General features: G+C 36.5%; 3 protein-coding genes across 4 annotated transcripts; 2 read left to right on the top strand and 1 right to left on the bottom strand.

Annotated features, from left to right (window-relative positions):
• The first annotated feature begins 1,108 nt into the window (after nucleotides 1-1,108).
• Nucleotides 1,109-3,030, top strand: LOC114135024 (ammonium transporter Rh type B). The gene has a single exon (XM_075410481.1). The coding sequence runs from the start codon at nucleotides 1,188-1,190 to the stop codon at nucleotides 2,631-2,633; it is 1,446 nt and encodes a 481-aa protein (XP_075266596.1). The 5' UTR covers nucleotides 1,109-1,187; the 3' UTR covers nucleotides 2,634-3,030.
• A 3,272-nt stretch (nucleotides 3,031-6,302) lies between these two features.
• LOC114135858 (signaling threshold-regulating transmembrane adapter 1) lies at nucleotides 6,303-12,745 on the bottom strand. Of its 2 annotated transcripts, none has more exons than XM_028003513.1 (6): nucleotides 11,003-12,745; nucleotides 7,396-7,506; nucleotides 7,277-7,310; nucleotides 7,108-7,169; nucleotides 6,939-7,030; nucleotides 6,303-6,855 (listed from the first exon to the last, which is right to left on the bottom strand). In XM_028003513.1, the coding sequence occupies exons 1-6, from the start codon at nucleotides 11,034-11,036 to the stop codon at nucleotides 6,595-6,597; spliced, it is 594 nt and encodes a 197-aa protein (XP_027859314.1). In that variant the 5' UTR covers nucleotides 11,037-12,745; the 3' UTR covers nucleotides 6,303-6,594. The 2 variants fall into 2 exon arrangements, with proteins under 2 accessions (XP_027859314.1, XP_027859315.1); XM_028003514.1 differs by having other exon boundaries at nucleotides 7,108-7,166; nucleotides 11,003-12,742.
• A 591-nt stretch (nucleotides 12,746-13,336) lies between these two features.
• LOC114135857 (translocon-associated protein subunit alpha-like) lies at nucleotides 13,337-18,961 on the top strand. Its single transcript, XM_028003512.1, has 9 exons — nucleotides 13,337-13,489; nucleotides 14,668-14,786; nucleotides 14,865-14,958; nucleotides 15,076-15,203; nucleotides 15,390-15,524; nucleotides 16,523-16,599; nucleotides 17,179-17,257; nucleotides 18,041-18,134; nucleotides 18,261-18,961. The coding sequence occupies exons 1-9, from the start codon at nucleotides 13,420-13,422 to the stop codon at nucleotides 18,320-18,322; spliced, it is 858 nt and encodes a 285-aa protein (XP_027859313.1). The 5' UTR covers nucleotides 13,337-13,419; the 3' UTR covers nucleotides 18,323-18,961.
• The last annotated feature ends 2,130 nt before the right edge of the window (nucleotides 18,962-21,091 follow it).

Below are 21,091 nucleotides of genomic sequence, written 5' to 3'. Positions count from 1 at the left end.
ATAAAAAGCACCTACGTTAGAAACCGGTGGCCATGTTCCTGTTTGCATACGTTGGCAGAGCAATGCATCACGGGACAAGCCTCAATTCTTACTCTTTAAGTTGAATGTGCGAGGATAAAGCAGAAATTAAATTTACTACCGACACCTGCTGGTCAAAATGTGTTACTGCTAACAAAAAAAAAAAACAACATTCGTATATTTACGGTGAAGCAAACCATTGTAACGTTGTATGGAAGTAAATATGTGTCATCATGAGCTGAGAAACAGTTGCAGTTATGTAGAGGCAGTGGTCTTTTTAAAAAATAAAGTTTATTAACAATTCAAGTAGAACATAGACTACACTAACAACAAAACAAATTTTATAAATGATATATTGCCACCAAATGTGGGAGAAATTAAGGACAAATAACTAAAAGGGGATGTCCTGAAGGTTCAATACTCAATAAAATACTAAAAAAAATCTTTTGTTTACCCTATACACAAGAAAAAAGTCTAACTATGAAAACGTACATTTTTCAAATGTATTCAACTTAGATCTTAGCTTTTGAATAATGTAATGCAATGTGTAAATAAAAGTAGGAATATAGATAATTGAATATTTTATATTACTGTACATATCAATCTTAACATCTGAAGAATAATAGAGAGCTAGCTATGAATTCAGTGTGTTTGTCTGTTTTTGTTACACCAAATTTTATATCAGATATTCTGTTGTCTAATAAACCAAAATTGCTAATAACAGACTAGCAAATTCTATTAGAGTTTGACCAGGAGTCAGATAATAATTTGAAATCACTGTCTTTGCTTTGTGAAACTCATTATTGATTTCACATTTAGACTCAAAATGCTATCTGGTTTTCATCCCAAAAAATAATCAAAATTATAGGAATTAGAAGTAAATTGAAGTTCACTGTTTGAAGAACGATGTACAGATATATGACCAGTGTGCGGCTGTTTGGAACAGGCAAATAAAAACCTGAAGAAGAGATAAGATAATCATAAAGAGTCTGAAGGTTTGAAGTTCATTCATCTGACATGCTGCTTTGTTAAAGACTCTGGCCGGCCCCATATGAGGAGTATAATGCACCCTTGCCATTAGCTGCTCTTATCTCAGGGAAAGAAATTGTATATAAGGGGTGTTAGAGTAACTGGAGGAGCATGTCTCTCATCTCAACTCATTCATCATCATGAGTGCATCAACAAGCTTGAAGCTGCGTTTGCCAACCTTTGTGTTGGTCCTGGAGGTTGTAATGATCACACTCTACGGCATCTTTGTCACCTATGACGATAACTCCAGTGCGAAGCTCCAAAACAACGAGACCAACCCGATGGAGAACTCAATGTATAAGGATTACCCTTACTTTGCTGATATTCAGGTGATGATCTTCCTGGGCTTCGGTTGCCTGCTGGCCTTCTTTCGCTTCTACGGCTTCGGTGGGATGGTGTTCAACTTCCTCACAGCCACCTTCGCCATCCAGTGGGCCATCCTGATTCAAGGGTACTTCCAGTTTTACTCTGATGGTAAAATCCACTTTGGAGTTATCAATCTCATAAATGCAGAGTTTGCCTGTGCTGTGGTCCTCATCTCATTTGGAGCTGTGCTTGGGAAGACCGGCCCTGTTCAGCTCCTGGTCATGGCATTGCTGGAGATTCCTATCTTTGCCGTCACGGAGTGGGCTGTACTCAAATATCTACGGATCAATGACGCAGGAGGCAGTATTCTTATTCACCTGTTTGCCTGTTACTTTGGGCTGGGGGTAACTTTTGTCCTCTATCGCCCAAGTTTGAATAAAGGACACCCCAAAGAGACCACGAGTTATAACTCAGACATTCTGTCTGTGATGGGAACGCTTTTTCTTTGGGTGTTTTGGCCTTCATTTAACTCTGCTCTCACATTTAAAGGTGACGACCAGCACAGAGCCGTACTCCACACATTCTTAGGCCTGAGCTCATCCACCATCACCGCCTTTGCCCTCTCTGCGATGTTCAACAAAAGAGGCAAGCTAACAATGGCAGATATTCAGAACGTGACACTGGCAGGTGGAGTTACCGTTGGGGCTTCTGTGGATATGATGATCTCCCCAGTAGCTGCATATGCTCTGGGCATCATAGGCTGCACTGCCTGCTTCTTTGGCTACAAGTACCTCACTCCCTTTTTGGCTCAGCGCCTGAGGATCCAGGACCAGTGTGGCATTCACAATCTGCATGGGCTTACCGGACTCATATCATCCACTGCAGGGATCTGTGCTATCCTGATGGCCACTGAAGACACCTACGGGCCCAGCATGTATCAGATCTTCTCCCATCGCGCTCCACCAGAGGGAGATCCAAAGCTGCTGGAGCTGCAAAAGCTGATTCCCGGGCTGAAGCCAGGTCTGGGCCGCACTGCTCAGGAACAAGCTCTCTTTCAGGTTGCAGCTGTCTTTGCCACTATCGCTGCAGCTGCAGCTGGTGGGCTGCTCACCGGGCTGGTCATGAAGCTGCCATTCATGGCGTCACCATCTGATGAGAACTGCTTTGATGATGAGCTTTTCTTCGATGTGCCTTCAGACTTTGAAGGTGGAGAGGTTCTCAAGACTCTCGAAAACTTTGATCCAACAGAAAAAGCAGAAACTTTGAATACCCAAGTCTGATGTTTCTACCCTCTTTCTTAAAGTCAGGTTTTGATGCAAAATGGATTTTTACATAGTTTGTTTTCCATGTAGTTGCACTTACATTTGCAACTATAGAAGCAGAGTTTTGTAATTAATTGACTTTTAGTTTGTACAATGAACAGATTGGCATGTTTTTCATGTTACGTTTTTAGGTTAGTCTTGGTTCAGTGTTTTTATTTTTAATCATGATCTGTGTTTTTCTCTGTTTGTATAATATCCCACTAACTTTTTTTTACTTACTTGCTTTACTTGTATACTTAATTTCATTTAATCTGTGACTCTTGTGTTTTGTATCTTAACATTCACCCTGATGTTATGTCTTGCTAATTTTGTTTTACAACTAGAATGTATTCTAATAAATCCACCTTTTGCCCCCAGCGTGTATTTCCTCTGCAACAATTCAGCATTTGAATTTATTTTACTTTAGAAGAAAATGTAAAATAAAAATATTTGATTGATTGATTATGTATACAGTACATATATATTACTCAAAAGTGTACCACTTTATTCATATTTTGGTTACACTTTGTTGCACATTTGAGACTGATCATTTTTAACTCATACTCCCTCCAATGCTGAGTTCAGAAAATCAGCTGTTTATCTTTGAATCTTCACCTTTACCTTTGATAAATTAACCAATTACTAGCCAAGTACCTTAAAATATCTTAATGTGTAGAAGGAAAAGCTATTTTATTTACATACAGTTCATTTCAAATTATTTCTACAGAGCTAATTTCACAACAATTTCTCCAGACACTTTCCTTCAAATCGAGTACATACTGTTCAGTTTTATGCCTGACATTTAAATTCAGTTTATAATCTCACTAATTATAAACTGAATTGGTAAAATGTCAACTATGTAACCTTGCTCAGCAGATTAAATTGAGTCACGTCTGTACCGTTGATTATGTTTTCACAAATCAGCAGGTAGCATCAAGATATCTTTTGCTCTAAAATCTATTAAGAAACATGAAATTTTAGTTGTTATTGGGGTAAAAAGGTTTGGTTTTGTTTTTTTAATCAAGGATGCATCAACAGATCTACAGAGAAACCTTTGCTTCCTTTACAGACATTAGACTGAATTTTCTTGCTCCGAACCTGGAGAGAAACCAATAAAATGAAAAATCACTCTGAACATAATCAGTGTGTCCTCTTCCTCCATCCAAGGCTATAAATGAAAATGAGCTGAGCTGGTTCTTGTGCTTCTTGGTGTTGCATTATGTACTACCAATACAAAGGTTACGTACCTTTTTTTAAGTGACTGGGTCAACTTATCTAATCATAGAAACTTATGTCTAAGCTCTGGGCATGTAAACGGTACTTTTTCAAACCTATGCAGTGAGGTTCTTACATTTAGAAAATCCCTCCTCTGAGGATGTAGTCATGCTAAATATAATATTTTTCTTGCATAATTTTAATAGTCTTTTGAAGAACACTGGAAAATGAACAACACGTTGTTACAGTCAAGTTCTCTGCTCTGAATTTTCCATATAGACAAACACATTTGGTTGAAGTATTTTAATATAAACTGTGTCGATGTTTTCTTTGGATGTTTGATTCCAACTGTTCATCACTTTTCATTAATTAATTATTTTTAATAATTTTTAAAATTATTAAAAATGTTTTTATGTTTTTTTACAGATCGCTGTTACACTTGCCAGAGTTTCAATTTTGACACCCACAATGTAAGAACATAATTAGACATTTATAACAATACTTGAAGTCAGATATTTACACCCACTGTATAAAAATAAACATAACCTTTCTCTCTCATTGCCTCGTGCTAAATGTGACAAAACTCTCTTCTTGTTTTGGTCATTTAGGATTTCTAAAATTATTTATAATTGCTAAAAACTAGAGAGGAGAGAGATCATTTTTAATACTTTTTTTCCAAGGTCATAATTGTATATACATTACATAGTGTTTGTTAGAATTGCCTTTCAAGTTGTTTGACTTGGGTCAAACATTTATCCCTCCACAAGCAAAAGAATCTTTTTTCTTTTGATTTTCCCTCAGTGTCACACAAGAAAGCCTTTGAGAAGTTGCCTTTAAACTCATCCATTTGACTCAAATATTCTGAATTAACCTACAAGAAGCTTACTAAGGCATGATTATATCATCTACACTTTATAAATTATCTATAGTTACAGGAATCTTTGTGCCTTGAGTCTGTCTTTGAGATTTATTTACTATAGACAAGAATGACAAATTTCTAAAACACATCAATTGTAACCAAAAAAAATCTTTGCAGCTAAAGACAAAATTTAAACTAATAACAAGATGCACTAACAACATTCTTCCCCTGTGTGTTACACTTCCTTATCTCCCACAGTGATTATTGTGACGATAAATGCTATCGCTGCTATGATAAAGGTGCAGCTGTGATAAATTGAACATGCAATCAGCAATACTCTTTGATCTAGGAAGTGTACACACATTTCATATGCAGTTAAGATATGAAGTGACAGTTCATATCTGGGCTTTCAGATCATTTGCTGATATGCTCCATCACAGCTGAATCCAATGTTTGAATTGCCTCCTCAGTTTGTCATCAGGTTCTGCAGAGATTTATTGTTAATGAGCCATCAGCTCATTGGAGAGCCAGGAAAAGACATAAAACACACATTATAGCATTATGGCGTTACTACTGCTGTCTTTGTTTTCTTTTTGTTAAAATATGATTCAACTCAGTAAAATTGATTTCACCTTTGGCTGTTTGTCAGTCAAAGGTCAGGTATTATTGTCTGGTTCCAACATTGTCCTATCACACTGCACATAGTGCACTTCATAAAGATTACAAGAAGGAGCAGAAATGTATCGCACTCCTGGGAGTCAGCACTTTTTCTCCCCACTGGACATCTGAGGGCAAGTAAGTGCTTTTATAGTGATCTGGTCCTTTAAAAGTTTTATAATCCTGCAACGTCTAATGAGTTTCTGCACTGCCGATAAAGTAATACACACTTAAAAAATTAAACAATTTGTAACATGTCCGACCTGATTTGAGTTCCCCTGACATTTTTAAGAAAGCAGAAAAAAGCTTTTTCTGGTGCTAGATTCCCATTATTGCCATTGATTGCTGTGTCACACTTTTAAACAAATCATTCAGGGCTGCAATACACCTGGCGAAGTTGGCAGCACTGTTGCCTTGCAGCAAGAAGGTCCTGGGTTCAATTCCCGGCCCGGGGTTTGTCTGCATGGAGTTTACATGTTCTCCCTGTGCATGCTTGGGTTTCTCCGGGTACTCCGGCTTCTTCCCACCGTCCAAAAACATGACATTCAGGTTAATTAGTTTCTCTAAAGGTGTGTGTGTGTGCATGGTTGTGTGTCCTGTCTGTCTCTGTGTTGCCCTGCGACAGACTGGCGACCTGTCCAGGGTGACCCCGCCTCTCACCCAGAAAGTTAGCTGGAGATAGACAGCAGCACCTCCCAACCCCACTAGGGACAAGGGTGTTAGAAAATGGATGGATGGAAATCATTCAGTATGAAACATATTTTATTTAACAAAAGTATTCAAAGAATTAGTATTTACAGGCATCATTACTATAGAACTTACAAGTAATGAACATAAAGGAGTGAATAGTTGCACTTAAACTAAAATTAGGACATTAATACATGTATAATAGATATAATAGGTCCATTTAGCAGTTCTCAGTTTGCTTCAAGTTATCCTGTTGGTATCATTAGATGGTTATGTTTTATCTTTCAGAATTTAAACCTTGAATTAAAATGCATTCTAATTTAATTATACTAGACTGAATTGTAAAGACCTGTTTGTCTGCGAGTCCTGAGTATACCTAGGGCTGAGTAACACTTTGAGTGATGCACTTCACTGCTGCAAACAGGCTGTCAGTTCAATGTGGTGACAAATAGCGCCCTCCTGTGGTGGCAGGTGAAGCTTTTAAAACATCCTCCATCCTCCTCTCAGCGTCAGCAGGTCGTCTCAGAGATGGTTTGCGTAGCCTTCTTCACCGTCCGCACTGTCGACTATTTTGGCTCGCTGAGTTTGCACGGAGGCGTACAGATCAGACATGGTGGAGACAGCATCATCTATGGTAACAGGTTCTTCCGTCTCTTCCTCTCCTGGTTCCTCTGGCTTCTCTAAATGCGCGATATCTGAGACCTGAATCTGTGGAGAGATGCGCCCAGACTGCGGCCTGGGAGGCTTCAGGGTCAGGTTGGCGTAGCATTCCTGACTTTTGGACTAGAAGGATACAAAAAATAAAGATAATTTCAGTATTTGGCAGATTAATACTTTATTCAGTGGAGAACCTGTAAAGGTTCTACCTGTGAGTCAGGATGGACCCTGTGTGCAATCCTTAAAGATGAAGAGCTCAGTGAGGAGTGGAGAGGAGCAGGGTCTGTATACACAGCTACATCTGTTGACAACATTACAATTTATTTAAAATATTTCCGCCAACACGTGAATACGCACAGGTACACACGGAGTACCTACTTGAGTCCATGTAGCTTAAATTCCCATAAATTGGATTGTCCTCCATTTGTCTGGAACTCCTACTTGAATTTTAGAGAAAAGGATGAAAAAGGCCCATGAGTTTCTCCTTGTTTAGTCAAAGGAAAGGAAAGAGCTTGACTTAATGTCATGTTAAACATAAGTTACATACCTTTGTCTCTTCCTGCACTGACATCTTCCTTTCCCTGTTGCAACATAAGTAATCATATGTTCTCCATAAAAAAAATACAACTTTTCCTTTGACGTATGAAAGAAAAAAATTATAATTACCTGAGCAGATCTTTGACAAGCAGCATGCGATGTTAAACAATAGCGATAGCGCCAGGACAGTACAGAGGACATAGATGATGTCATGGGCATTTAATTTCAACCAATCACAATCTGTGGAAAAGCAAAAGCACAACTATTAGGTATAACATGCTACATTTCCTTACTGAATTCCTTTCATGTGAATTTGCAGCAGAAATATTCCAAGCTGATTGTTCCTGCTGACATGAAGAACCAATGATTAGCTATTGTGGAGCAAAATCTTCCATCTGTACATGAACTCTGAATATATATTTAGTTACTTGTTATGTTTACCCGACTTGTTATGACAGCTGGCACCCGAACTTTGTATGATATAGAGGCAGAACATAAAGTTTACCAAGAAATGTCCAACCTGCTCAATGAGATGGCCGTGTTTACCACAAATCCACCACACCGTCAACCTTAGCCTTTGTTAGAAACAATGGAATTGTATTGAGAGGAAACATTTAAACACAAACAAACCAAACATTGATAAAATAAGCAATTGCTTTTGCATTAACTATTTATCCAGATTCAAATTTTAAACTAGATTTGCAGCCAGTTATAAAAATCCATTTAAACATTTAGAGGTGAGTCTCATCCCGGGGTACAAATGAATAAATACTGAACTGAAAGAAACAAAACTGTGATAAACTAAGTAGTAGAGTCATGCAGTCTGCATCCTGACAAAATGGTTTACATCACAGCTCTGTTCAGTCGTCAGCAGAAGAAGATGTGGTTTCGCAGAAACCTTTGCAAGCATGGATGTGCAAGCAACTTTTTTTTAGATGTTGCGGGAAAACAAATTCAGCGGATCATGTTGAATTTCTTTCCTGCCTGAAAAACCATTCTAAATGGGTTGGGTTATTTACTGCCCTGTCATTTGTTTTTACAGAATCACTACATTATATGACAGTTATCTAAACTATTTTACGCAGAAGCTTGAACTTATCCTACTGTTGTGTATTGGATTTATCTAGATATGTATTAAAGCATAACTGATGAGAAAATGAACTATCTTTTGATTTTTTTCAGATATTGTAATAGCATGCCGTTTGTTATGAGAGTTATCAAATTTAAATTTAAAGATTACTTTATACAGTGTCAGACCTAAATAAGACAGAAGGTAAGTTGTCGGCAGTCAGTGTTGGGTTTGTTCCCTTCAAACACACCATTTTCTGTAGAAAGCTGTTCTGAATACATGTAACCATAACACTGATTACTACATGTACCATGAAATGTGCAGCAGAGGGCCTTAGCAGAAAAGATCTGGAGGAATCACTACAACCTAAATCTCATCAACGCCATAAATAGAGATCTCAAAAGAGCGGTGTGTGCAGGGGAGCTCATGAATCTTGCAGAGCTAAGAACTTTTGATACAAAGAATGGATGACATTAAGTCCCTTAGTGGAAAAATAATACAAACAGGAATTCTTGCTTATTAAAGGAGATTTGCATAAAAGAATCCTTGCTAGTCTGAATACCTTCATTGAAAACCCTTTAAATTCCACATGTAAATAGTTTAAATGCATTTATACAGATTAGAAAACAATATAATAGCCACTTTTTAGGTGAAATTAAGATAAATAAATAAAGATTTTTAAACTTGACTATCATGTCAATTAGCTATCATGGACTGTGATAGATAAAAATTATATATTTTTAAAATATTTCTTTAACATTATTCAACAAACTGTATGATTGAACAAAACATGGATATTATTATTATTATTACTGTTGTTGTTATTATTATAAATATATTTTTAAAAATAACAATTATGTCCTCATTTTGCTACACATTGTGACAAAAATGGAAATGGAAAAAAATGTTAATTGCGCACATCTTCCTCTAATTTATGACTACTGAGCTATTAAAAGGCTACATTTGGGCTTAGATTAAAGTATGGTGTTATTTAAAGCTTAATTCAGCACTGTAATGCCAATAATCATGACAAGGTACGCTATGGTTTCCAAAGTATCAGAATAAAAGTTGGTATAGTGTAGGTGTATTGAAATCTCTGTAAGCTAACTGTTTTTTTTGTTTGTTTTTTTGTGAGTGTGTGTGATAAGAGGTTTGCTATGATGTTAAACACTTGTACTTGTGCTTTACAAAACATTGTTGCATTATTTTCACTTATGCTTCATTATAGACGAGACCTTCCTTCAATGGAAAATGTAACTAGAGCGTGAGAGTGGTGTGTGTCGGTGTGAGGGGCATTTAGCAACATTTTTGACCAACTGTGTAACCACAAATATACAACAAACAAGAGTTGTTCCATGTACTTTGATCTACAGCTCATATTTTCTTTTTTCCTATTTTTCAAGTTTAAATTGACTCAAATGCGACTGCTGCATTGGTCAACCCTAACTATACAAAATAAAACAAGTGAATTAATAAACAACATAAAAATACAAAATCTCATGTTGTATTAAATGTCAGTGAGTTCTTGTCTGCTCTAAGATGTGATCTAAAAACACTGATGGCTGAAAACTGTCTGCACAGCTCGGTCCAGAGTTCAGGAGCTGCAGCTGCTCCACACAGCAGCCTAGACCTTGTTAAAAGCAAGTTATTATTAGAACCAAAGATTTCTGTGGAACGTCCCCAGAGTAAAAACCATAACTTTAAAATCTATCCTAGAATGAACTGCATGGTGCGTATTTATAAAATGAAATGTGCAAGTTATCCGTCTGTTTTATTCATCCTTTTTCTTGGGATAGTTATGTAATTGTTCAGGTAAAAATAGGATGTGATGGAATGTATAAAAAAAAAAACAATAAAAAAAAGCCCAGTCAGTGTTTAGTAATATAATCACTGACATTCATACTTCCTGCTTTATTGTCTGCCTTCTTGGAAAAATGTATGTCCATATTTTCACTTGCGCTATAATTCTCCAATAACATTGTTCCAATACAAATAGTAAACAATTTTACAAGCGACTGCAGAAAAGTAGTAATATTTCTTAAGATGTATATGCCAGTTGTTTCTGTAAGCAATAAAAAATAACTTTTTATCTGCTGTGCCACAATTCACAATAAATACTTTTCATTTTAAACAGTTTATTTTCAAATAACTTTGTTATATCAAAAAACACTAATGTATTTCATTTAACCACATAAACCTACAAACAAACTGAACAATGTGAAACAGACAGAGACGTTTGACAACTTTGAGTTGCACAATAAAAAATGCTGGCAGGTGGTTACGCATTTTGCTCAAAGTTTCATATTTCACAATAACCATGCAGTTGGTACAATTTCCTGTTAGAGCTATTTAAGATTTTGGCAACGCTGAATAAGTGTGAAACATTGAACAGACAATTAAACTATGAAGCTAATGAAACAATAGAGACAGTAATTTACTTTCTAAAATAAAGTAGCATTCATTGAAAAAGTTACTTCTATACCTGGTGCAAAGTGTAATGTTGTCTACTATTCTGTGACAGTGGCATTAAATTCCCTAAAAATAAAGTTATGTCTCTTAAATTCTTTGCATAATTACAAAATATCTCTAGGTTGGCATTTTTAAACAAAATTTTACATTCAACTTTTGAATCTCCTGATCACTCATGTTCCTTCTTTCAACACTTACCTCCTTTTTGTGTCCCATGGCTACAATTCTTCATGGTCGAAACTGTTTTAAAATTAAATTAGCAACTCTTTAAACTGATTGTTTCGCTAGCTAGACAACTCTACAGAGTGTGATGCATGTTTCTGTTTGCACACTCTGATGGCATGCAGGAGGCTCGTCTGTGTTTTATTTTTTTCTCAGAGGGTTGTCACAGGATGTATGCTTTTGCAGAAAGCCACAAGCTTTTTTTAGACTCCAAGAGCATCAAAGGAGAAAGAGGCAAGATAAACCTGAGAATCTCAGGGAGCATCTTCAGAAATACATATTGCATGTACATTGCATGCACATGTGACCGAGGAAGAGAAATTAGCAGTGTGCTAAATTACTGCAAAGAGAACAAGATAAAATCTTATCTCACTGAGTGAAATGAGGTGATTTTCTGATTTATTATCATTTTCTTAGCTTTGCTTACCATCAACTCTTTGTTTTATTTAGATAATTGTGACAAACAACTTAGTCAGTTAATGTGAAATTTTTAATTTTAAGACTAGATTTGATAGAAAATTGCTTAGGAATAAGTGATTAAAGAGCATTTAGAGGCGTACAACGTCAATTTAAAATGATTATCAACGTGCCCTGCAAGTTTCTAGGACGACAATTTTTCTGTGACTGTAAGACCTCCAAATGTGGAAAGTCCCATTAATGGTTTCACACCTTTGCCTAAAAATAGTCACCATCTGCATGAGTGCCATTTTAATTTGGGGTTTTAAATTGCTCATTTGAACTCTTCTCTTTCAACCTTTTAAAGATCATGTAACAGCAACAACTTCAACACCAGGCTTGACCGAAGAACTGAACAATCAAGTGTAGGTTGACCAAAATGTCAACTGCAATGAAAATACATATGAAAAATGACAATACAAAGTCACAGAAAATGTAATGACATTTTGAAGCAATTATTTTCTAAACCAAACAGGGTCCAAATTATACACACATCGCTTCTAACATTGTGCTAAGTGTCCCTTTTGTAACTCTCAGAGGAACCAAATATACTTTTGCAGGCATCAGCAAACTTCTGGCATTACTTTGACCTGATATTAGACCAGCACTGAGGTCATTTAAAGAGAGGTCATGGCTGGTTGCTGCCATGAAACCAGCTTTCAAACATCCTTTTGCCTGATTTGTCACTCTGTTGTACCCAAAAGTGAAGAGTGGAATGGGTTTTACAGCCATTGTTAGTGATTCATAGCTACTAAGGCTATGCATAAGATGGTGGCCAACATTGTAATTATATCAGAGAACTAAAATCAAACAACAAATTAAACTTTCCGAGAACTTCAGTGTACTAGATTTGTGAAACCACAATTAAATTTAGCTTCACCGAAACAGTGCGAAAACAGATCTCAGCGTGTTTTCAAACTGTTATACAGTGCAAATGTAAGTTATGACGATGGTTGATGTAAGTTAGAACCAAAGTGAAAACTGGGTTTCTAGGTACCAATAAACAAATAAATCTAATTCTCAGTCTCACATGTTGTTCTACTATCACTTATATTGCCTTTAATTTTTCAGCGTGGACTTAGGAACTCACATTAACAGAAATGATTGTTTTTAAATATGTATTAAATATCTGTTGTATTTTGAAACATGAATTAATACTTTGAAATTTCCCTGAAGTATGAGCGTCTGAGCTGTGTGTCTCTGTCTTGACTATGAGTGTAGGCTACCCTGCCTCTCAACCAAAGACTGGAGTTGGAGTTATTAATCATTTAATTATGAATAATAATAAAAAATAATTCGTATAATAGAATCAAACATGGAGTAGCAGCATTCAGCTTCCATGCACCACATATCTGGAAAAAATGTCCAGAAAACTACAAAATAGCTGAACTACTGAATTCCTTAAAAACCAAAAGTTTAGAGTTTATTTAATTAATAATAACTGGAACTTTGATCAACATATTTGATGCATATAATGATTTTGATGACTATACCAAAATCATTGATATAATGATTATTTTTTTTATCGTTAACAAACAATAATTATTGTCTGTTTCAGAATTGGTGAGTGTAAATTACTTTGAACTGCTATACGAATAAACTTGGTATGACTTTTGGTAAATATATCACTTATATTTGTGATTTCTGTTTTCATTTTATTTCCTCTTAATTTAAATGTTTTATATATTAATCCATGTGTGTCTTTAATAAATGGGATGAATGATCATATTAATAATAGTAATAATTGATTTATTTTATTTTATTTTATTTTTTGCAGGAGAAAAAACAAACTATCCGATTTCCGAGTCGCCTTTGAACGCAGCACACGCCTTCCAGAGGCGGTTCCTCCTCCTGTTCTCCCTCCTCCTGCTCGCTCGCTGCCCTCTCTTCTCCCAGGCGCTGATGTGTTACTAACTTCAGCCTGCACCTCTGGTAAAATGTTTGGTTTCGGATCAAAACTCCTGCTTCTTTTCCTGCTGGCCTTCCCCTGCGGATTAATATCAGTCGGTGAGTGTTTATTCCCTCTTTAGAGCAGAGATTTGGTTTCTCCCCTCTTTTTGTTAGCCTTTTAGAAAAAGTTATCAGTCCACATTGACGTGGCACATCCACTAAGCTGCGCAGTGGGAACCATCTGAACCGCTGCATGAAGTGATCCTACAACTGAATGTGCGCCTATTTTCATTGTAAACCCATTATAGCAGAGTTCAAACGCAGCTCATTGAATGAAAACGACCATCGCTTATAAATTATAGTAAAAATCATCCCATAATTAAATTACTTAATGTATTTCAGGTTTGTGGAGTTTCTGGGTTTAGAGATGTTGGGGTTGAAACAGCAGCAGCTGCAGCAGCTCCCCATGCTGGGACACGTCATCATAGATAAGAAGGGGACCTCACTTTGTTTCTTTCTCCATTCACTGACACGTTCAGGGTTTGCTTTTCTGCCGGTCATTTCAGCCTGGCACCTTGTTTCAGATGCATGTACACAGTAAATAATAACACTTTGACCTTCAGTTTGGCTAGAATGTGGTAACTTTCCCACTGATTTTGGTATCGCTAATAAAAGAGAAAGTTAAGAAGAGTGCTTGAACTTTTCACAACAATTTGTCCAGATTTAGGATTATTATGTACATTTTTTATTATTATTTTTAAAAAGTCAGATTTGTTATTTAAGTGAGGGGAAAGTTTTGCCTATTTGGAGCCATATGGGCAGCAACAGGTGGGGGTGGGATCTCACTGTGTTGCTCAGGGTTCAAACTGGTCTTTATTTTTCTGATTATTTTCTATTTGAATTTAAATCATAGATAAGACATCAAATTTGTATCATAACCTATCAAAATATTTGGTGTACTATTTATTGGACCCAACAATGTTTTCATTTATTAATTATTTAACCATGTAATGTAGTTGTGACCAAAGTCTAATTACTTTTGTATCCACCCAAAAGTAAGCTAATATGGACACTGTTTGGTTTATATAACATATATTTGACTTTTTTCTGTACGAAGTAGTGCAAATTACTTTAATTTGAAAAAGCTGTATTCTTCTTATGACCTGCTAATAACCAGGATTTTGCTGAGTGCAATATTTAATCCGAACACATAAACAGCACATCTCTAAGCCTTAAAGCTAGCCACCTGCAGCCTTCCTGTGGTTCTGACACTTTGCTGCTCTCTGTTTTTGAAGGTCAAGTCTCTGCACAGTCAGACTCCGCCGAGGACGCTGCTGACGATGCAGATGCTGCAGTAGATGAGGAGGAAGATGAAGACGAGATGGCTGTTGAAGAAGATCAGATTCAAAACATGGTACGTAGCGCGTCTGTGGTCGTGTAGCAGAATGTCAAGCGCTGATACGTTACGGTGCGATTCTGTGTTTGCCATCAGGACGGAGGTGAAGATGACGCTGATGAAGCAGCTGAAAAACTCGTAACTTCACACCCCGATGCCGACACTACCATCATCTTCACGACAGGCGAAGGTTGCTCAGTTGTTAATTTTTCTTATTTTTTATAAAATAATAAAGGAAAATAAAAATAAAATACATACATAAGGTGATCAAACTGGTTGGTAAATGTAGCTGTTTGGTATTTTTCAGAGTTTCCAGCCAATGAAATTGTGAGGTTCCTTGTGGGTTTCACCAATAAAGGAGGTCAGACTTTCACGGTTCAGTCGCTGGAGGCTTCTTTCCGTTATCCACAAGATTTCCAGTTCTACATTCAGAATGTAAGGGACATCTGTGCCTATCATAATCACACATTTTTATATGTATTTATTCACCTTCATATCTAAAATATTTGCCAGAGTTTTTTTCTAAACAAACGACAGAACTAAATATGGTCTATTTACCTTTTACGGTCTTCTAGTTGATCTCTTTCTTGTAGGATTGCCTAATCCTGTGTGTGTCTGTAGTTCACAGCGTTGCCCCTGAACACGGCCGTCCAGCCCCAGGCTCAGGCCTCCTTTGAGTACTCGTTCATCCCGGCTCAGCCCATGGCCGGACGGCCCTTTGGTCTGGTCATCCTCCTCAACTACGTGGATCCTGAGGTGAGGGGAAAAATAGTTTCTTGTTCTAGCAGAACAAGCAGCTCAAGATTTGGTTACAATCTAAATGTTCACCACTAGATGACAGTAAATCTTATAAATAAATAAAAACCTTTTTGTTGTCATCGCTTTGTGTTTTTTTATTCTTTATTTGTGTTTTATTTTGACATACAATAATGTGTACAATAAAGCTCACCTGGAAATGTTTGTGATTAGTGAAACTAAAGAAAAATCCAGTCTGAACACAGTAGTTCTGACAGCACCGTTTTGCATCTGTTTATTTTATAATTAGTTGTGGTTGCACTTCACAAATAGTACATTTCACTGAGTTGATTTCCTTTAATAATGCTCAGAGAGATGGTACAGATATTTAAATAAATCAGATTTCAAGAATCAAACCAGGAAGGTCACAATTTAATAAATAAGTTGCAATAAGCATGTAAGTACACACATGTGTATGTGATTATTCAATTTAAAGAAGAAATGCATAAGTGAAGCTATAAATTAAGCTTTAAATACAAAATTTAATTTTTATATGTTAAGATTATTCATAAAATTATATGACCAATAATGATGAGCTATAGAGATGATTGAAATTATTTTGAGATTGGTACTTGGACAAAAAACACTTAATATGCCTTTAGTGATGCTAAAGTCATTTTATTTACAAATTGAATTGTGGGTTACGGTACATGTTTGATTATGCATTAAATATTATCAATTAAATTACGCATTCATTACACTTTCATTTAAACAATCACATATAAACTTATTTACTTGGAAAAGTTATTTTTTTCATTGGTACTTTTGGCCCCTCTCTATAAAGAAATGTATATTATGTGAAAAGAAATGTATAAAAGAGGTACAAATAATGTCTAAATAGTTTAAAATGACATTAAGAGTAGTCTTTAAAATACTTTATTTTTTCTCTGCTGTGTTTGTGAATTGATGCGGATCAAGCCAGACACACATTTCCTCTCTAACCTTTTGTTTTTATTTAGGGCAACACGTTCCAGTCGGCCATTTACAACCAGACTGTCACCATAACGGAGCGAGAAGAGGGACTGGATGGAGAAACGTAAGGCCTTTGACTGACATGTCAGTCATATCCTGTCACTGACATACTTACAGATACGAACACGTAGATAAGGCGCGTTCTCTCCTGCTTCTGCAAAGTTTGCAAAGTGTAGAAATACAAGGAAGACAACAAGCCAGTGGATTACTCAGAAAATACCTTGCATGCTCATTAGTGGACAAATTAGAGCAATTAAACCAGTTTATGCAACTCAGTTCTATCTAAATTATTCATAGTCATATTAGTTTTGCAAGCGTCTCTTTATTTGTCCTTTTAGCTCTTATTCACAGCATCAGCTCCCCCAGAATATTAAAAAGCTTGTAACAACCCTTCAAAAAGGTGTGAAAATGGCACAAAGAAACGAGATGTGTGTGTTGAATTGCTGCTACAGAATGCACAAACTGTCTGTGGGAAACGAGATGAGCAAATAAATCTCACCTTCCTCAAATCTCACTGAAAAAAAAAATACAATTTGTTCTCTGGGTTGTCTATGGAAGAACAACACGCTCTTTAATGCTCTGTTTAATTACAGTGTGCCTGTAATTCATCAGGTAAAGAAATAATTTTGTTTTGTGTTTGCAGAATGTTCATGTACGTGTTCCTGGGTGGGCTGGTGGCCCTGCTACTCTTTGGGATGTATCAGGTTCTGGAGAACAGAACGGTATGCGTTTCCTCAGTAATTTGGACTATTTTGTTGTGTGAATGCATCAACACATGAACTTGACAGACTGAAGTAGATGCGATGAGGAAGTCACCTTTCCTTTATGTCGGGAAATGCAATAAATAGATGTGTAAGACGTCAGTGACTGTGCAAATTTTGCACATTGTGTCTGTATTTCCTCTGTGGTGAGATTATTTATAAAACTTTGCACCTTGCAAAAATAATCATGTCCCATGAACTGTTTTTTTTTTTTTATTTAAAGACACAAACCTCAGTGTTTTTTTTAGATTTAAGGTGATAAACTGACAAAGTAGTGCCTTATTGTGAGGTGGATGGACAAGGATACTTGTTCTTTGTGGTTTCTTTACAAATGAAAATCTGGAAAGTGGGGCTTGCACTTTTATTTAGCCCCACCAAACACTATGAAGAGCAACATTTTTACTGCAACTACAGATGCAAGTTTTTTCAGAGTATCCTCAACAGGAACGTCTACCTCAGTCTAACATGTCTGGCATGCTTTATTTCCTACTCTTTATTTAGCTCCATCCACCTTTAAATCTGCTCTTGCTGGGAAACAAACCAAACAGCTGATTGCAACACTTTCCTGGTTTTCATTTGAAAAAAAGCTCGACACTGAGATTCTTCTTCCTCGCCACGATCTGATCCTGCGCTACATTGTTTTCGTCTACAGATCCCAACTAAACGCACTGAACTTCAGAGGGTATTGATACTTTTGCAGGGCCTTTTTCTAATGAATGTCCTGTTTGGTTTTGTTCTCTGCAGAGGAAACGGCTTCCTGTGAAAATAGAGAAGGGCACAACTGGCGTGAACGACGTAGACATCAGCTGGATTCCTCAGGAGACTCTTAACGCCATGAGTATGTTGCATGTTATTACAGACATTATAAAAACCACACACTATTAGTTTCAACTATCTTACATTAGTTTTCTTGTAGTTTTTTGATGATTAAAAAATGTATCTCATTCTTCATAAATTTTTACAGAACCTTCGCCAAAAACATCTCCACGGAAACGAACCAAAAGGGCAGCCGGGGTCGACCAGTAAGCCCGACTCGTCATACTGGGCAAAAGCCACGTTCCCATTCACTAAGGATCGACAGTTTGAAGCCTATGGACCGGCTCTCATCAGAGCGCGGCCTTTAAACACTAACAGGACGTTTAACCAAGTTTTAAAGCTGCATTTTTGTAAAATCATGGTTTAAGCAGTGAAATCTGCAGACTGCCATATGGATGCTGTGACGCCTGAGCTGAATGTGGAGGTTTAAATAAATCAGATAAATTGACTTGAAACCAGAAGTATTGAATTTGTCTATTGAATAGATCAAGTTTCTGTCAATCCAGCGCCTCTGTGCCTTATTTGCACCCTAAGTTTGCTGCCCTGCAAAGAGTGAATGGTAAACACCAATGTGTCCTTCTGGTTTTAAAACTGTGACTTTTAAAACGGGACTTTTGTGTTTAGATGTTTCTTTAAGAGAGTAATAACGGCAGCTGCATGTCCTATGACAATCTTCTCCCAGCGTTTCCATGGGCTTGTTTACCTGTTTTTTTATTTTCTCCCCCTCGAAGATGGAGGCTCCTTCAGCATTTCAGCCTCGTTACGCGGCGTCATCGTAGCTCTCAGGTTGTTTGCTGTCATTTTTATAAAACCACCTTTTGAAAAAGCAATAAAAGAACAAAGAAGGTGTTTTTCCTGTTTCTGTCTTAACTTTATCACGACACTGCTATTGCATTTGCTTGTGTTTATTTAGTATATCTTACAGTACACAAATGTTTGTTTAAAATATAACACTAAATTACCCTAATTATGCAGAAAATGTTCAGTTGTACGTTTCTTTTTTAAAGCACATTTTTTCCCTTCATAGGTTTCCAAGAAGTATCAAAACCGACTAAACATATTAGGTTTTCCAGACTTTTTTCCATTTTCAATTAGACAGAAATCTGTTTAAGAAATGCTGCTGTTAGTTAAATCTTCATTCTTTATATTTGATTTGGATGATTTTGCACATCAGTGTTTTGTGTCTGCTCATGAAGTCAGTAAGTAAATTCAAAAGTAAAGACATTTGGTCTTGAGACGACTTTATTTTCAGGTAGAACTTTTGAAACGTGTCCAAAAATAAAACAAAGCTCTAAAAGCAGTATTTTAGATTTTATTATTTTTATTATTATTTAGAAAAAATAAAGCCGACAAACTGCTTTAAATGACATCTGCATTTACTTTGAGATTTTCCATTCCTTATTTGAAAAGTCTGCATTGCAGTTTGTTCCATAAGCTGTGAAAGTTTTATATTTTACAACTATGTTTTAAAGTAAGAACGCCTTGAGAGGAGCGAACAGAACAAAATGATGAATACCTTAAAACATTTACATTTATCAGTACAGATAGAGAACATTTATCCAGTTGTACCAGTGGTGAAACAGATGGACTCGTGACTTTTTCCCAGTTAATAGCTGCTAGTATTTGTTTGGTTATGAGCATTTGGTCATAAAATAACAACCCAAGCTTTGGAGAACTGTAATCTGATCAGATTATGGGGAGATGGTAGAAAGATCATCCAGAAGAAAACCTGTTGGAAGCTGCAAAACCCCCGAATGAGATGAACTTTCACCTTACAGCAGAACAACGACCTCACACAGCCAGCATTACGCTTGGATCAAAGCATATTTCTGCATTGGAATGACCTAGTCAAAGTCCAGAACTACATCCAATGGAGGATCTTTAGCAGTTAATCTGACTGAGTTTGAGTTATTAGAAAGAAAAAGTATACAAAAAAATGTCAAATATCTGTGATAGAAACACCCTAATAGACCTGCAGCTGTATTTGCAGCAACATGTGTTTCCACAAAGTATTAAAATTGACATCATAAATATGTGATTTTTATTTGTAGGACATAAATTAAGCCATAAAAGTGGATGTTTTAAAATGTATTTTATTATTAACTGTTTTTAGTTGTTTTCTTTTTTCATAGAATACAAAAAAATACCACTTTTGTTTTTTTTACCAAAAGATGGTATATATATATCCATCCATTTTCTGTTCACCCTTGTCCCTAATGGGGTCGGGAGGGTTGCTGGTGCCCATCTCCAGCTACGGTCCGGGCGAGAGGCGGGGTTCACCCTGGACAGGTCGCCAGTCTGTCGCAGGGCAACACAGAGACATACAGGACAAACAACCATGCACACACACACTCACACCTAGGGAGAATTTAGAGAAACCAGTTAACCTGACAGTCATGTTTTTGGACTGTGGGAGGAAGCCGGAGAACCCGGAGAGAACCCACGCATGCACAGGGAGAACATGCAAACTCCATGCAGAAAGACCCCGGCCGGGAATCGAACCCAGGACCTTCTTGCTGCAAGGCAACAGTGCTACCAACTGCGCCACTGTGCAGCCCGGTATATATATATATATATATATATATATATATATATATATATATATATATATATATATATATATATATATATATATATATATATATATATATATATATATATATATGACAAAAAAGACTTATTCCATTATTTTAGGAAAGTGACAATATTAAAACCTAAAAAAAAGGAATGAAATAGTTGCTCTTTAAAAATTGCACAATAATAATATAAAATGCCTCTTTTCAAAGGGTCAGCTAATATTTGGGACTCTAAATTGGACTCTGGTCAAAAATGTCTCTGGAGTTTTTGATTGTAATTTGATAAATGTGGAAAAAGTTCAACGGGACATTTCATCATCCTCATCATCCTCATCATCATCCAACACTACAAAGCTGAGATGACGATAACCCCGCTCTTTGAACGGAGCCTGCTAATTAAAAG

Source organism: Xiphophorus couchianus, chromosome 20 (assembly GCF_001444195.1).
Source record: "Xiphophorus couchianus chromosome 20, X_couchianus-1.0, whole genome shotgun sequence".
NCBI lineage: Eukaryota > Metazoa > Chordata > Actinopteri > Cyprinodontiformes > Poeciliidae > Xiphophorus > Xiphophorus couchianus.
Note: the sequence above shows the minus strand (reverse complement) of the source record. Positions and strands in the feature narration are given on the sequence as shown.

Coding starts and splice junctions, on each gene's coding strand:
- LOC114135024 (XM_075410481.1), top strand. CDS start 1,188: ATGAGTGCATCAACAAGCTTGAAGCTGCGTTTGCCAACCTTTGTGTTG.
- LOC114135858 (XM_028003513.1), bottom strand. CDS start 11,036: ATGAAGAATTGTAGCCATGGGACACAAAAAGGAG. Junction 7,170..7,276: donor CAGTGCAGGAAGAGACAAAG/GTATGTAACTTA, acceptor CTAAAATTCAAG/TAGGAGTTCCAGACAAATGG. Junction 7,031..7,107: donor TTTAAGCTACATGGACTCAA/GTAGGTACTCCG, acceptor TGTTGTCAACAG/ATGTAGCTGTGTATACAGAC.
- LOC114135857 (XM_028003512.1), top strand. CDS start 13,420: ATGTTTGGTTTCGGATCAAAACTCCTGCTTCTTTTCCTGCTGGCCTTC. Junction 14,959..15,075: donor CATCTTCACGACAGGCGAAG/GTTGCTCAGTTG, acceptor GGTATTTTTCAG/AGTTTCCAGCCAATGAAATT. Junction 17,258..18,040: donor AGGTTCTGGAGAACAGAACG/GTATGCGTTTCC, acceptor TGTTCTCTGCAG/AGGAAACGGCTTCCTGTGAA.